Source organism: Leptidea sinapis, chromosome 25 (assembly GCF_905404315.1).
Source record: "Leptidea sinapis chromosome 25, ilLepSina1.1, whole genome shotgun sequence".
Lineage (NCBI taxonomy): Eukaryota > Metazoa > Arthropoda > Insecta > Lepidoptera > Pieridae > Leptidea > Leptidea sinapis.
In genome coordinates this window covers 1,381,108-1,396,172 of record NC_066289.1, presented here as the reverse complement: position 1 = coordinate 1,396,172, position 15,065 = coordinate 1,381,108, and the positions used below count along the sequence as shown (strand labels likewise).

The 15,065-nt window shown below is 32.2% G+C and overlaps 1 protein-coding gene across 3 annotated transcripts in view; it reads right to left on the bottom strand.

Moving 5' to 3' along the window:
* LOC126972216 (organic cation transporter protein) overlaps positions 1 to 15,065 on the bottom strand; it is a 47,442-nt gene that overhangs the window by 12,979 nt on the left and 19,398 nt on the right. For 2 of the 3 annotated variants that reach the window (XM_050818853.1, XM_050818851.1), the window contains exon 2: positions 11,315 to 11,426. In XM_050818853.1, the coding sequence (XP_050674810.1) occupies positions 11,315 to 11,426 (112 nt within the window). Of the gene's footprint in view, positions 1 to 3,751; positions 8,480 to 11,314; positions 11,427 to 15,065 lie in introns of those variants that run through there. The other variant, XM_050818852.1, reaches the window with a different exon arrangement.

Sequence of the window (15,065 nt, the reverse complement as noted above, 5' to 3'; positions counted from 1 at the left end):
AATCGCGAATCTTGTTTACGAAAATCTCCAAAAGTCTCCACAGACTGCACTAGGTAATGGAGCGTCATTATTTTACCACGGAAGAGGTTCATAGAGCTGTAAGAATGCCAATTTCGCTCCGCATTTCGACGTCCAATAGGCATATGGCCAAGTATCCAAGAAAATATCCCAAATTATTTCTCTACTACTCCGAGAACTTTAAAACCATACTTATATAGTTATATTGTTGAAATCTTACTATTTTTGCGCGGCGGCTATCTTGGATGTCAAAAATGTTATAAAATTCGTACTCTGCCACCCTGAGAACCTTGCAAACGGTATCAGTTTATAATATAACATAATTAATTAATTATACGTCTAGATAGACTATGACCTCTGTGAAAACGTCGAAAAAAATAGACTGTAGAACTAACCTCTATTTAGAGCAATTCACGCACACTAACACAAATACAAATTGCGAGTATAAGACGTTGCTTGTCACGCACACTAAACTAATATTCCTAGCCTGTTTTTATATAATGCCTACTACTCGGCTAAGTCGAGTTAGTAAGTCTTTTGTGGGGCGATGTATATGCTTTTACATATACATTAAATGTACTACGTTATTCCAAAGAATTGTTAAAAAACGTTTGTGTGGTAAAGGCACAATTTACTTTCTTAATAATACCACAGATTGGGAATGGAGCGACTGACTTTTGGCGGAACATTCTTCTCAGGTCTGAGGCATTCGTTTTGGAACGGGTGGTAGTTTTTGACTTTCAATAAGTGATGTCACATCCTATTTTGAATAAAAAATATTAAAATTTGAATTGGTTGTCGACCAGCAACAGATTATCTCGACGTATAAATTATCTAAATAGATTTATATTTTACGAATAATCCTATTTCGAGAACCTTTCCTTTCAGAGCTCTTTTTCGTCGTCATTCGTTGTAGATACCAGACTAATTCTTGACGTTGACGTGCCATATGTTCTGTTAAACTTTGCAAATAATTGAAATTAAAAAGCCGGATTGCGTAGTAAAACTTTGTAAAAATAATACTAAAAGAAAATAATACAAAAGACACTGGGATCACAAATCATCGGTAAGTATTTTGTATTTAATTAATTTCAATGTAAAATAACACGGAGCATATCTTACAAAATTTGAAAGATGCCAATAAGTGTCAAGATGTCACGCACACAAGCATTTTATTGTTGCCGTAATAAAAAAGCTATTGTTCTTAGGTAGTACGGTATCTAGTTGAAGCGAAGCGGAGACCAATCCTTAAACTAAGTACCGTGACTTATTGTAAATGTAAATAATATCAAACTTATATACACCTGTTTGAATTTAATGACATTTTTTTTTGTCACTGTTAAAAAATAATTGAATAGCCCGAGAAGCTTCATAAACTTGCTATAAACAAAAACAGGTTGGCTATACCTATAGTAAAAGTAAAATATATAGTAAAAAAATTATCATTTCATTTCATTTCAAAAATTATTTTATATAGATTAGTGATGGAGTGCAGTTGTAATACGTTGAATTGTGTTTTTTTATTTGTTTATTAATTAATAGAATTAGTTTTTTTTTCAAATAATGCTGTAAAATGACGTAAATTTATTCCAAACTAATTACCCAGTATGGACCTCTCTAATGCCATAATGGACCAAGCTCGACATAGGAAATTAAAATAGTCACATTAAAAAATCACGGCTGGCTAATGCCAGCAATAAAAACTCTAGATTTAAAAATTCTGCTTCAGTGTTTATGGTAGATATTATCTAGTTTAAAAAAAACACATTTCTCATATAAGTATGTGCTTCTTAGAACTAAATTTTTGTTAAATGTTTAAAAATATTTAACAAATTTCGTACTAAAGAGTCCTATTTAAGAAATCTTTCAGTTATTTGCTACATATTAAGCTATTGCATAGCTTCTATCGCGGGCCTTGAGCGTGGAGACCGAATCCAGAAATTCCGTAACGAAAATAACCTAACACTTACTAGATCTATATAGATATTTCGCCACGGTCGTTACAGTTGCCGTGGAACAGCGGTTATCACGTATGCTTTTTGTGTAGAAGGTCCCAGGTTCGAGCCTGGGGTACGTCTTGATTTTTTTAATTTTTTTTTATCACGTTTTTTAATTTTTATTATTATGACAAGCATTTTTATTTAGTTTCACCTGTCCCGTTGTCTGTCTGTAATCAAATCTTGCAAGTAAAATTTTACTCACTTCCCGTTTGCTTTTTCTTAAATTAATTTTATCAAAAAAAAAAATACTGCATAAAAATAAATAAATAATTATAATTGCATAAGTTGATAAAAATGCTATGCAATAGCTTTACCGCGGCACTCCCCGAGTGCCACACGTCTTTTACTTTTTAAGCTTTATACTGATAATATCAATCAATAGGTATTGATTTATTGAGGTCATAATGTACGTCATATACTACGACCCTACTAGAAAGTAGAAAAGCCATTCTGAACAAATTATACCGCGAAATACTTAAACACAAGCCCTTTGACATTTACACTCATTCAATGTTTATATAAATAATATGATATACGTTTGTTATATTTTTTTTATGGAAAAGGAGGACAAACGAGCGTACGGGTCACCTGGTGTTAAGTTATCACTGCCGCCCACATTCTCTTGCAACACCAGAGAACCTTGCAATCACAGGAGCGTTGCCGGCCCTTAAGGAAGGTGTACGCGCTTTCTTTGAAGGTACCCATGTCGTATCGTCCCGGAAACAACGCACAAGGAAGTTCATTCCACAGCTTTGTAGTACGTGGAAGTCGGAAGAAAGCTCCTGAATACATCGTTGTATCTCTCCAGGCTATATTGAATATGGCCTCATTGGGGGCTAGACAATGTGTCTGACGAGTGTATTATATTTGGCCAGTTGTTGCCGCCATAGCATGTCGTTACCATTAAGCGTGTTTTAAAAACAATATGTTTAACGAAGTGCTGTAAGGTCACTCCTTGAATTTTATTGTACCTTGAGAGTTACTATAGAAGTATCTCAATACACACGAAGGCATATTTTACTAAAATTCTGCACTCATACGCGTTATGCGTGTTATTCAAACAAACGCTTATTATAGACTGAAGTGAGATGACTACAGCTGACCACAACTCGTGTAACAATCAAGGTGAGACGTATTCTCTAGTAGGAAGTACCAAAGAATATATAATAAATAGTACAAATGAGTACATAATATTACATAACACAAATACTTTAGAGTCTGCTTTAAGAATGTTTTCAGGCTCGCGATAGTATTAGTTACAGCAAAATGAAAGTTATGTAATATTATATGTTATTACAAATAAAATTAAGCAATTCGATCATTACACAAATTAAATTTATGAACGATGCGGAACTCGAACCCGCAACCTCTCGCGTTCCGTGCGAGCGCTCCTCCACTGAGCCAACCGTTCGAGTGACGTAAGGCTTATAAATATTGATGTCATGTTCAACTCTCAGGTTGTGGCGTCATCGTTTTCAAATTTGATTTGTGTAATTTTAATTAAGCCCAGAAGTGAGGGTTATTACTTTAAAAAATAGCATATTGTTTTATTCAATCATTGTTAAGTTTCTTTTTAAGAATTAAAAAAAAAAATATGATTTCCCTTCGACTTATTCGGTAAATCTAGTTACCTAACTTAAATACTTACTAAGGCCATTTTGACATACGATGTTTCCGCTCGTTTGGTATAAGTATATGGTACCTACAGTGCTAAGCCAATGAAAAACAATACCTATTTTAGGAAGATTTATTTATAAAAATACAAATAAAACACGTCTTATACACGCAACACTTTAGATATTCCTTAAAATTATACTTACCTTATATTATAAGATATTTAATAAGCTAGGTATTGTCAACACCAGCACACAATTAAAATTCGCTTTTTATAAGTAATTCGGATAAAATTTCGTAAGAAATTGTTAATTTTTTTTTTATTTCTTTTCACAGAAGGTAAAATTTTACATATGTTTCCTTTAGTAATTAATAATGTATAATTAATAAATAAAACTTGTAAGACCTACACATAATTAATGTTTAATTATGCGTGGGTCATACAAGTTTTATTGTGAAAGTCTTTTGGGTAACCAACAACTAAGAAAGTGATTTAAACAATACTTGTTAATTGTAGAGCAGACATCTAACTTTTAGATTAATATGTAGCTTCCAGCACAATATATTTATAATTAATAATATGACTAACTTAACAAGTACAAAACATATTTTTACATAATTTTGAGTGCATATTGGGTATGTCTGAGAATCGGACAACATCTATTTTTCATCCCCCTAAATGGTAAGGGTGGTCCACGCCAATTTTTTTTTTAATTTTTTGAGATTTTTTTTTATTTATTTCATTATGAATCAACATTAAAAAATACATACAACTTCAAATTTTCACCCATCTACGATCAATAGTTACTTTTGTATCGCGATTTTAATATCGGTAATACAACGTTTGCTGGGTCAGCTAGTTTTTACATAAAAGTACCGACATTTGATGAAGGTAGCTAAAGAAGGTATAAAATATATTTATACATATAAATTACGTTATTCAATAAGTACTTACGTAAGTTATAACTTGATTTAATGAATACGAAATATTTTATTGGTGTGAGACTAATATTATTTTACGTATTGTTAATAATTACCAATAAAATACAGTATTTTATTTAACATACAATAAAAACATACGGGTTAGTGTTAAAGCTCATCCATTTTTAATTCGGTTTGAAATAATCCTAAACGGCATTCAAATAAGTTACAAATTTGCAAAATAATAAACTCAAGATAGAAAAAAGGTGTCTAGTTTGGTCACCAAAAAACAATCTAATTGTAACTTAAATTAGAAATATATATTACAAAAGGATCGAAAGAAATGCAAATGTTTCACGAAGTACCTAAAAGCTTCGTACGATCAAATGTTGAAGACAACAATAAACAAATTAACTCATAAATTACCAACTTCATCTAACTACATCAGTCAGTCAGTATATTAAGTCATGCCAGTGACTCGATATTATAATCTTCATTTTGATCGCTTTATCGCTTGTTTTCAGATTTTGAGGTAAGGTGGTCTTGACTAATCCTACTCATTTTTACATGAAACTCAAAGGAAATCGTGAACCTGTACTGTACAGAAAGAAAAACATACAATAAATCCAATCTCTATGATTGGAAGCTTGTTAATATTATTACTCTATTGATATTTTTTTAATATGAGAAATGCCACTGGCTAACTGAGCCCTTTAGAGCATATTTTCCATATATATAAGCCAAATTCGGTTGTCGATAAGTTGATAAGACGGCAAATGCTTCATCAATGCACTGTACCAGGAGTCCGATCTCACATACAGACAATATAGTCTAAAATGGCCTTAAACTAGTAATAGCAATGGCAAAGGATTTTCGGAAGAAATCGTACCTGTACCCAATCTGGCCACGCGTGCTTATTAAGTAAGTAACTATTAGTAGCAAGCTGCACTTCAACTTGCTAATGCTGGGTTTTCAAGGAACTCTTCTAATTGACTCGTGAAATGTGTTTTACAGCAAAATAAACGAATAACCTACTAACTTAGTTGTTTTTAATCTTAAGAATAAAATTCAACCGTAGAGTCAGCTGCAAGGATACCGTCGTAACTATTATGCCAGTTGCCAAAAATATTGAATCATTCTGTTCTTATTAAATATAAGCAGCAACAACCTTACTGGGTAAGGTTGTGCCATCAATACATACAATAAAAAGTCCACTATGGTGGGTATAAGCTAATAATGAAAATATTAATATACATTTTAGAACTTGTTCTAGTTGAATACGAACTTAACTAGGTTATCTCTGATTATCTTAGTTAAAAAGAATAAGCTATCGCGTTATCTATCTTTCTCGTTATAACTCTAAAAAATTTAATTTCTGAATTTAATAATAAGCATATTAGAAAATAATACATAAAGCATGTCTTTTTATGGCCGTTACCAATATTCAGTCTATCTCTTACTTGAGATAAAAATCGTAACCATCGTTGACTTTTCTGCCCCAATAAACTTATCGACGGTACACCCTGTCTGTCAATGCGAGGACGTACAGCTTACCAGCGATAGATGTTTGTATGGAAATTGAAATTCACGCGTCCCAATAAAAGGCGATAAGAATAACTTATCGGGTATATTGGAACAGCTTCAGATTATTGACAGCTACCTAATTACTGACAGTAGAAGGTAGTAATTTACCTCTATCTGTAGATAGTATATTGGGAACGGCCGTTAATGTTTTACCATCATAATCAGCTAAATGATGCTTATATCTTTACTTTCTTATTGAATAGTTCCGCCTGTCATTTATGTGCAATACTCCGAAAATTCAGATATGATAAAGTTCTAACATAAAAATTAAAGTCCAACTTAATAGAATATAAAAATATTTTAGATTTACGTTTAAAGAATTTTATTCTTGACGATGTTATAATTTGGATATCATAAAATATTCAGCAATAAAACGGGAATTCTATGTCAAAATACTTAAGAATATGTATGTACTTAACTATGATTATCCAGTCTAAATAGTAATGAAATTTGACTAGACACTATAAGCAAACATTAACGTCATATTCTTACTTATAAAATAAATAACATTAGTTCTAACAATAATAAAAATTACAATTTCATAGTACTAACAAAACAAAATGCGATTATTGTATGTAAAACATTTTAAACAATATGCCAAATACAGCAGATTTACAACTATGATTAATTAGAGAGTATAAAAATAATCGCGTTGGTAGTCTGGTCAAAAAGATTAAGTACGGCACTTTCAAAACAATTAACATAATTATACTTAAATTGTACTTAATGGTATTTAAGAAATAGTATAAGTTCGGCAAGATAACAAGTATATCAAACATGGCAATAACTTAAGTGACTATGTGCAGTGTTGAAGCGATTGTTGTTTTTCTTCTGTTCTCTATGCTCTCTCTTGTTTCTCATCCACCGTATCTAGAGGTACCATTGTTTCAGGAATATCAGCTGAAGTATCGCTCATTCGCCTTCCGCTACAATTAGTAAAGCAGTTGTCACCAACACCAAACTTTTCACCATCATTAATTGATTGTGGCAATGCTCTGCCTATAGTCTCCGGAAGGAAAAATGTTGAAAAGCCGGACAAGAGAGCCAAGAAACCGAATATGATTGTCGGAATTTTCGGATTTAGGGTATCAAGTAAACTGATCAACGGCGTTAATGCTCCGGATACACTAGCACACATACTGCCTAATCCAACTCCAGAACTGCGAACTACTGTTGGGAATAATTCGGCAGAATATTTATAAATAATTGAATATGATCCAGAAATAAACAATTTTCCAATCATTACAACTCCTGTAGATGCAGTAGATCCATGCGGTAAAGCTACTACAACAAGGCAAGCAATACCACCTAATAACATCATAGCACTAATAAGTGCTCTGTGCCCAACCCTGTCTAAATAGTACATAATAATAACATAGCTCGGCATTTCCACTATTCCCATTAAAAATATTATAAAATATGGATTGCCATTCAATTTTCCAGTGTTAAGTGATAATCCATAGTATACCACCGAATTAGCAAACCAACATCCACAAATTATGAGAGTTTTTTTTAACATATTAGGTGACTTAAAGAGATCCCATGTTCCTGCTGATTCCTCATTAGCGTATCTTGCATTTTTCGCCTTACATTTTGATACAAGTGAAGATGTATCAATACTGATCCCCGAATTATTCATTTTCAAAGCCTTTTCAATTACTGCTACACATTCTTTAGCTCGACCTTGAGACCACAACCATCTTGGAGATTCGTCCATTAAAAACCAATGGGGTAATAATATCAGGGCGTGTAATCCATACACAATTTGCAAATAAAATCTGTTATCTAGTAAATATCCCCAAGCAGCTAGCAACATAATACCGACTGCAAACATAATTTGGAAAGTAACGCCACATATTGTTCGCCTACTTGGTCCAACCAATTCCATCGTTAGCACAAATCCAGCTATGTATGATCCAGAACCAAATATTCCATAAAGGAATCGTATACCTATAAATGTATAGTAATCAGTTGCGAATGCAACCGAGCACCCAAATATAAGTTGAAGTATGCCGGCCCAGACAAAAACAGTTTTTCTGCCGAGTTTGTCGCAAAGTCGCCCTAAGACAACAGAACCAATTATTACGCCAAACATGTATGCTGTTTGCGCAGCTGCTCCCATCCATCGTCTGTTGCACACGAAATTCCATTCTATACCCCTAGATGAAGTATAATATTGTGTACTATACACCCATGCTGTACAGGCTTCTATCGTTTTATTTTCTCCATACATAACACATGACTCTAACTTTCCATGATCGTTCAGCGGGATTTCATTAAGAACCAGTGACGAGTTCCATTCGGCTGTATAATTAAAAGTGTCTATTCCATCAAGGGCACACCTGTAATTAAAAGTTTTAAGATATATTATACCAACTTATTTGATAGTTTATTTTGATTTTTATTTAAATTATAAATCTAAAGCTCTGTGCAGTTGATTATTATTTAACTACTAGAGATATGAGTCATAAGTTACATTACACAATGAATATGAGTTGAAGACAAAGGTGCAAATTTACAGAATGGTTTGAAATTTATATTGAGTGCTGTTGATAGTATTTTAATGAACTAGAATCTATTTATAACTATCTTAATTCTAAATAGTAGTGAGATTGTTAATAAATGCGATAAGAACCCACAAGTCACTAAGATATGTTTTCATAGATGCGAAAAATAGGAAGTTGAAAGATGAAATAATATATATATTCTACACAAACCTTCATTCATCATAAGCATAAAAACAAAATCTTCCATCATCGTCCTCCACCATTAATGTGTAGTGATGCGATGAATATAAGAATGTTAATAAAATAACAATTATTTGTTTTGAATTATTCATATTACCCAAAACATATAACCGTTATTATTATATATTCGTTGTCCTCTTCAACCGATCACGCTTGCATATTCGTATTCACAAGCGGCAAGTTTTTGAGAGAGAAATTAGAAAGAGAACAATAACAGAATGTGGTGTTATAGTGGATGAAGTGATAGTGATAAGGAATTAATGTTGAGATAGGACCACAGAACAGATAAAAGACTCTTCTGTGGATAGGACCAAGACCATGCAAATTGATGAAATTAGATTGACTGCGGAACTTTGTACAGCTCATATAGATGTAGAATTTCACGAAGTCCGACAAATCAAACAAGTATTTTTGAAGTTATGATAATTCGTTGCCGAATCATTTGAGTATTTATTTCGAGGCAAATTAATGCCCACGTGACGTCATAACATCGCGCGACGTTCACAGGCACGCTTTCAATGATCCCGCCCCGCAGTGCCTAACTAAACAGTTTAGTATTTCGGATTCACACTATATGGCGTATTCAAAATATTTTGTTTACTATTGTTATTAATAGAATATTCTGTGGGGTAATTTAAATTTGTTGACATACTTCATTATTGGGAAAGATTGACCTAGGAACAGGTTCACTTTACTATTAGATCGGGGATGTGTTGAAAGGCCAGGTCATGAGTACCAAGAATAACAAAGCTTGTACTAATGAGTTGATGCCAGTGGAAGAAGCCACAGAAGGGAATTATATATAAAACTTGTGAGATGACCAGCTTATAGAAAAATCTCAAAATAATGAAAAGTTCAACAATGCGTTTTGAGTTTGGACTCTTGAGGCCCTTGTGGGATCTAGCGTGACCATTGATAATATCAACCGTTTCCATTATGTTGAAGCTAAACCGTGACGTAAATATTATCGCAACATGTAAATTCTTACACATTATCTCGGACATTTTGTCTTGTAAGATTATGAGTCGGTATTCATGTATTCGTTGCAACACTCACTCTAAGGCTACTTATGAAGCATTCACACAAACCAATACATAATGATAATGATAGTATATACATAATATTATATATAACAGTGCCTTAGCCAAAAGACGCTACATTTAGATTGAAATATACTCACATCAGGAACCCCAAATACAGCACCGATAGCTTCACTCTTAAGGGAACATCACCAAAGCAAAATCAAAAATCATAACAAAATACCCTGATTACCGATATAATAAATAAGCTATTAATACATAACTAGTTAAATAATATCCGATTCCGTTAATAATAATTATAAAGAAGAGGAAACAATCAAAGAATCGTAAGGCACCCTAAGAAGATACAGTTATTTCTTAAGTTGATTATACAATCATGTGAGAAGACTTAAAAAATATATTTCTCATTCATTTTGTATGATTTATAGCATTTTATGAAATCCTAGGCATGAATTTAATCTCGTTTAAAGATTTATTTAATATAAAACTAAAGACAATATTCCTTTAATAGTAAATACCTATATGAGATATCAATAATTGAGTGACTAGTTGAAAGACATATTATGTAAGATTAGAAAATTATTATATTTTTATCGAAGTATCGAAAGGGTACTTAGAAGAAGTTGTAGTAGAGAAAATTGTATTGAACATAAAAGCAGCTCAAGATTAAGATGATGCACGCAAAAATGCGCACCGATGCATGACTACGATATTTTCTCCCGTAAAAGCTTTACTAGACATGCACATGCAAAAATATGCACAAAGGACAGAGATTTATAAGCATTTACTCTGAGTAATTTGCTAAAAGTTTTAAGAACAACATCTACGATATTATGGCATATTTTAAACCTGTTTTTGATACGACGAGGTCTGTCTGTGGACATGAAAATAAATGCAAGGCTTCAATAAAGGTAATTAATAAAAAATGTAAAAGGTACACCATTCCGATAACACTGATAATAGTATCTTTAAAATTTAAGAAGTTCATATACCTAATACTAAATAATTATTATATTTGGCTACTGATTGCGATACAAAACAATACTTAAGATAACATATTTCACAATCATTGCGCAAATGTGGACTATATGACCTACTTTTCGATATTTCAGATGAAAATAACATTAGCTATTTTATTTCTGTAACATGTGAATATGTCAAATGAATATGAATAGTAACAAGACAATTTAACAACGGCCATCATAAGCTTTGCAGCATGTTACGATACTTTAAATTGTGTATATAATTTACTTGGAAATTATTTTAACGATTGGAACAAAGCATTCTTTAGGATAATAATAGAAATAGATACTAAATATATATGACGATGTTGATAGTTCCAGCTGTCTATATGCAAACAAGTTTGTAGATATTATAATGAATCAATTACCGGTGATCAGGTACAGCTGCAACGGTGACCAGAGACAACATATGAAGGCCGGCAGTCAAAGCAGCCAGGATGTGCAGGAAAAACTGGAATGCCTGATACTTCCCGAAGTCACCTGAAATCGGAAATCATTCATAAATAAAAAAAAAACAATGGTTTAGTAAGAAATCATCTGATATTAGGTTATCTCCCTAATATATTATAAAGTAATGCGCTATAATAATTATAGTCAGTATTAAAATATTTGTGTCGGCCTAAAGAAAAGCTATATTATGTAAATTAAATTAAATGAAAAATTAGCTAAATTAAATGAAAAAGCCACAATAGGTTGGACTAATTGAATTCCATGCCACGACATAAGTAAACAGTACAAACAAATCTGTGTTAATTAAGGAATGATTGTCATTTATACCCCAGTGCTATCAAATTCTTATTTATAGAGTCATTTAGATCGAGTTTTTGTTAAAAATCTCATTACTTTTTGTTTAACAACAAGTACTTTTGTTTATCACTAAGTTTTATCGCTAAGTACTTGTGTTTATTTAAGTACTTGAATAATTGATTGGCTGATTTTTAACCGTAGTATTTGTTAGACAACAAAGTTGGTAAAATAATATTGTATTTATATTAACCACCAGCAGAAAGAATGGAGCAGGATTGCTAGTTAGCCTGGATGTCAAAGTTTAAACTTTTATTATTTTATTCATTTTTGTATTAACTTATTTCGTTTTTACTCCTTTGAAAATGAGAATAAAATCTGATAATTTGTAGCCTTATATCCTTAAAAAAATTAAATTACTAAAGTTGATCTCATAACCATTATTATTATTTAGTTATATGTTTTTGGATTTAGATTTTACTTATGAACCAAACTGAGTGATGTGATGTGAGTACATCTATTATAGTCATGTGTATCAGTGTTTGTTCCTTTATAAAGTAAGACTCATTGTTTGTTGAATATAACATGATGTTGATGTTCTGTATTAATAAATAAATAAAGTGTTTGACTAAGTATACTCCATAGTTAAAGCACATCCCTTCCGAGAGTTTTTGCAAGCGCAGCTTTCTTGTTGGAGGTCGCATACAAGTCGTTATCGAATGTTGCAGATCGGAAGGCCTCATGCTTTGAAGGCTGGTGTTCCCCAGGGCTGAGTAGTACGCCCGACACTATATTTTCTTTATATTCAAACACAATCTGTTGGATGTGCCTAACATGCATTGTTATGCTAATGCGAGAACTATCTCGACATTCTGTAGAGGCAGGCTATGCTAGGCTCTTTTATTTGAGAAATAATAGGTTTAACTCCTTTAAGATTAAGATTTTAGCCCGGTAATAATTAACTGTATACTGTGGAATTAATTCAGTTTAAAATAGCCATAACAAATGAAACATATGTCCAATAATTGATAAAGTTTCACAGACAAAATATCTAGGTGTCAATATTGATCAAAAGCTTAACTGGTACCAACACATTGAGCACGTCACTGGAAGAATAAGAAAACTAGGATGGATATTCAAAACACTAAGACGTGACGCTTTAAAAACAAAAGTCAATGAATCATGCACCAGCAGAAATATTTTGAATGAAATTTATATTGCCCTAATGCAATCTGTGCTGGTTTATGGTATCCCCGTATGGGGCGGTGCTGCTAAATCCAAATTTATTGGAACGAGGACAAAGAAGCCTAATAAAAGCCATGTATTTCAAACAGACACGATATCCCCCTGGAAACTTTATAATATCACTAACCTTCTTTCTGATACAAAATCATATATTTATCTATTAGCTATAGTTCTAAAAACATTTAAAACTCTTCCCTACGATACAAGCAAAAATTCCTCCAACCAAAACCGTATTTGCCAATCGCTAGTACAGCATGCTCTCAGCCATGCTTTATAACGGGGTAAATAAGGAAATATATATGCATTCAAAACAAATTTATGATTGTAAAAAAATGCTAGTAAGTTGGATAAATTCACTCACTTATACAGATACTGAAGTACTTTAAACACAAACACGTTAATTGGACAGTTTGTAACACAAAAAAATTACTATACACACACAAAAACACACATATAAAAGATTCATTCATTTGATAACAATTAAACAAATACACACTGACTCACACACACCTCATTATACCTCTCACACCTTACAAACACACACCCAACGCAGACATACATCTTATTACATAATCAGAATATGCTTTTATGATTGTCAGTAAATAATTATATTAATAAGCAATGGAAGATTAGAGTATTCTAACACAGGCGCTATAGTGCTTAAAAGGAGGTTTCAATCATGAATATTGATTTATGTATATACCTACTTGATAAAGAAGATAAACATTTGTAAAGAAAAAATAAAACATAAAAATACGACAACTATTCTCTGGAAAAGGTGTTGGTTCAGCCAATCAGCCACTACAAATAATTATTGTGGCACAGAAATTTATCGTTAAAAAAAAGTAATTATTGGAACAATTAACTTTTAATAAGAGATACAATCTAATTGTTTTGGTAAAATTTGTGTCGAAATGGGCGTCATCTGATGGAAGTGATCACTGTTTCCATGCTCTTTCAACGATCACAAGAGCATTGCTAGCATTTATTTGTCGTGTTTGAGGAATGTTCTAATTTACGCGCTATTTTTATGTTCTTGTTGTTGTTACACATACAATATATGGAGTTGAAAAGGGGGTAATGATGAATATAGGTCGACTTCAGTTTTTGATTGAATTTTGAACAGCTGACACCGGGTTAAAAGAGATCCCTATAGGTATCCGTTTGGTGTATCTCTGTTACGCTTCTTACAAAAAATCTATGCCCATGAATACAACCAGATTTGAAGAAATTGTAAAATTTATTATGCATTTATTTTATAAATACTTATTTGTGCTAAATTGTTTGTTTGTGGCTCGCAGCCCAAACTGGGTAACTTAAAATTTTCGTTTAGGTAATTGTTAAACGAGTAAAAGTTTCGTGCGTAAACGAAAATCTATCAGATAGCTTGTTACTTTAAAACCAATTTAAATGAAACTCATTTCAAGGTTTTAGGTACTAAATGTGGCCCTCTCGACCTTGCGTTCTATATTATCTGTAAAATTTATTCATTTGAAGACGATGTTCACAGCTCATTATTGTGCGACTAGTTGATTGACAACTGTATTTCGTTTTAATGGTTGAGTGTTTTAGTTTGATTTATATTCTTTAAAAAAACTAAAATGTTAGACGTAATATGTATTAATTACCTACGAGATAAAACTTTATAAACTTATAGATATGTGTATTCGTTGGTTAACTATCATAAACTTAAGATATATTAGCGTATAGATAGATAAACATCTCTAACAAAGGTACAGCAAGATGGAGAAGATAAGCGAATCTATTGTGAAAGTAAACAATTTTGATTGACAATTCATAAGGAGTCAGCCACCTTAGTATTGTGAATTTTAAACCACTAGCTAGCGCACACGGTCTCGCATTATCGGTCTCTCAGTTTGTCTATACGCCAGTATCTTCTAAGTCTATTGTAACTATAATTTTATCGCACTTGCTAGTAAAGCATCTTTTTACATCGTTCTTTAGTTGCCTTGAACGAAACAGAAGAAGCGGTTTTATACAGATGCGATACATAATATTCAAAAATGCGTGTAAGTACTACGTAGGTATACACATTCTTTCTTGAACTGTGAATGTGGGGTAAAGTGTGTGTGGGAATGTAGATGTAATGATAATTTTAACATTCACAAT